We start from the raw sequence: 1,068 nt of genomic DNA, 5'->3' as shown, positions 1-1,068 counted from the left end.
TCATCTCCCTGGAAAAATGTGGAATTAGCTCTTTGAGAAATGCAGGCCTGTCATGAGGTTGAAGGGAGAGTTTCGGTGGACGGAAACACAGTTCACTCTCTAAGGCAGTTATGATTGGTTAGATTCCAGAGCAGTCCCTTTGGTACAGCAAAGTTCTTCTCACTTTCAGGTCAGTGTTTCCATGTTGCTAGCTTCACCAGTAATTCAGATAGCATCTTCTTTGGCTCCTTTCGTGGCCAACCGATCCCAACTGGGCAATGGTCTTGGAGAGGACGCCGAATCCTCCCCTCTGCCCTTCTCTAGAACACGCTGTTAACAGCGAGAAAGACTTCAAGGTGGAACAACTTTGTGACAACAGATTTTCTGTGCTTGTTCAGGGAGACACAGATGTGAACCAGTGGGTATGTATGGCAAGGGTGTGAAGTGGAGGCTGGGACCTTAGTTCCTTGCCTGTGAAGACAGTTCTTGAGGAAGACAAGCTCAATAATATCTACTCGGATGCTCCGGGAGAGCACTCCACGTGCACGCTCCTTCCTACGAGCCACGGCCAATCTCCCGGGCCTGCTGCGTGGCCCAAGATTCCACGTTGCTGTTGAGGGCAGACCCAGGCACGGTGGTTACGGAATCCTTTGCCATGCCCATGGCGGTGGCTGGTCCTTAGCGGGTCACAGTTCGGACAGTCCAAGGGCCCACCCTGAACCGGGATGAGTTAGAGGCGGGTCCAGCTTCCCCGCTCAACTCGGTTTCCCAACTAGGCACTCCCCTTGGGGGCCGCAAACACCCTCTCTCTCCCAAACCCCAGTGGTGACCTGTTGGAGCCTGGCTGCGTGTTTGTGCCTTACCCCCAAAGGGAACCTGCGCGCCTGGGGTCCCAGGTTGGCGGGCTTGTCCCCTTCCATCCGGAGAGGACCTCGCCCTCCACTGCCGGCCCCGGCCTGTCTCTGGGCGGCCCTGGCCGCGCTCTCCCCGGTCCTGGCACGCTCCGTCGGCGGGGTCCCTTGCTCGCGTCCGGGGCGGCGGCGGCGGGACGGGACGCGGGCGCGCGCGAGCGGCGGGCGGGGCGCGCGC

At 59.2% G+C, this 1,068-nt stretch overlaps 1 protein-coding gene across 1 annotated transcript in view; it reads left to right on the top strand.

Annotated features, from left to right (window-relative positions):
* The first annotated feature begins 257 nt into the window (after positions 1–257).
* The window catches only part of PDE3B (phosphodiesterase 3B), a 174,163-nt gene continuing 173,352 nt past the window's right edge, over positions 258–1,068 (top strand). The window contains exon 1 of the mRNA XM_021685778.1: positions 258–397. Within this exon, the coding sequence (XP_021541453.1) occupies positions 258–397 (140 nt within the window). The remainder of the gene's footprint in view (positions 398–1,068) is intronic.

This window comes from Neomonachus schauinslandi, chromosome 11, assembly GCF_002201575.2.
Source record: "Neomonachus schauinslandi chromosome 11, ASM220157v2, whole genome shotgun sequence".
NCBI lineage: Eukaryota > Metazoa > Chordata > Mammalia > Carnivora > Phocidae > Neomonachus > Neomonachus schauinslandi.
Note: the sequence above shows the minus strand (reverse complement) of the source record. Positions and strands in the feature narration are given on the sequence as shown.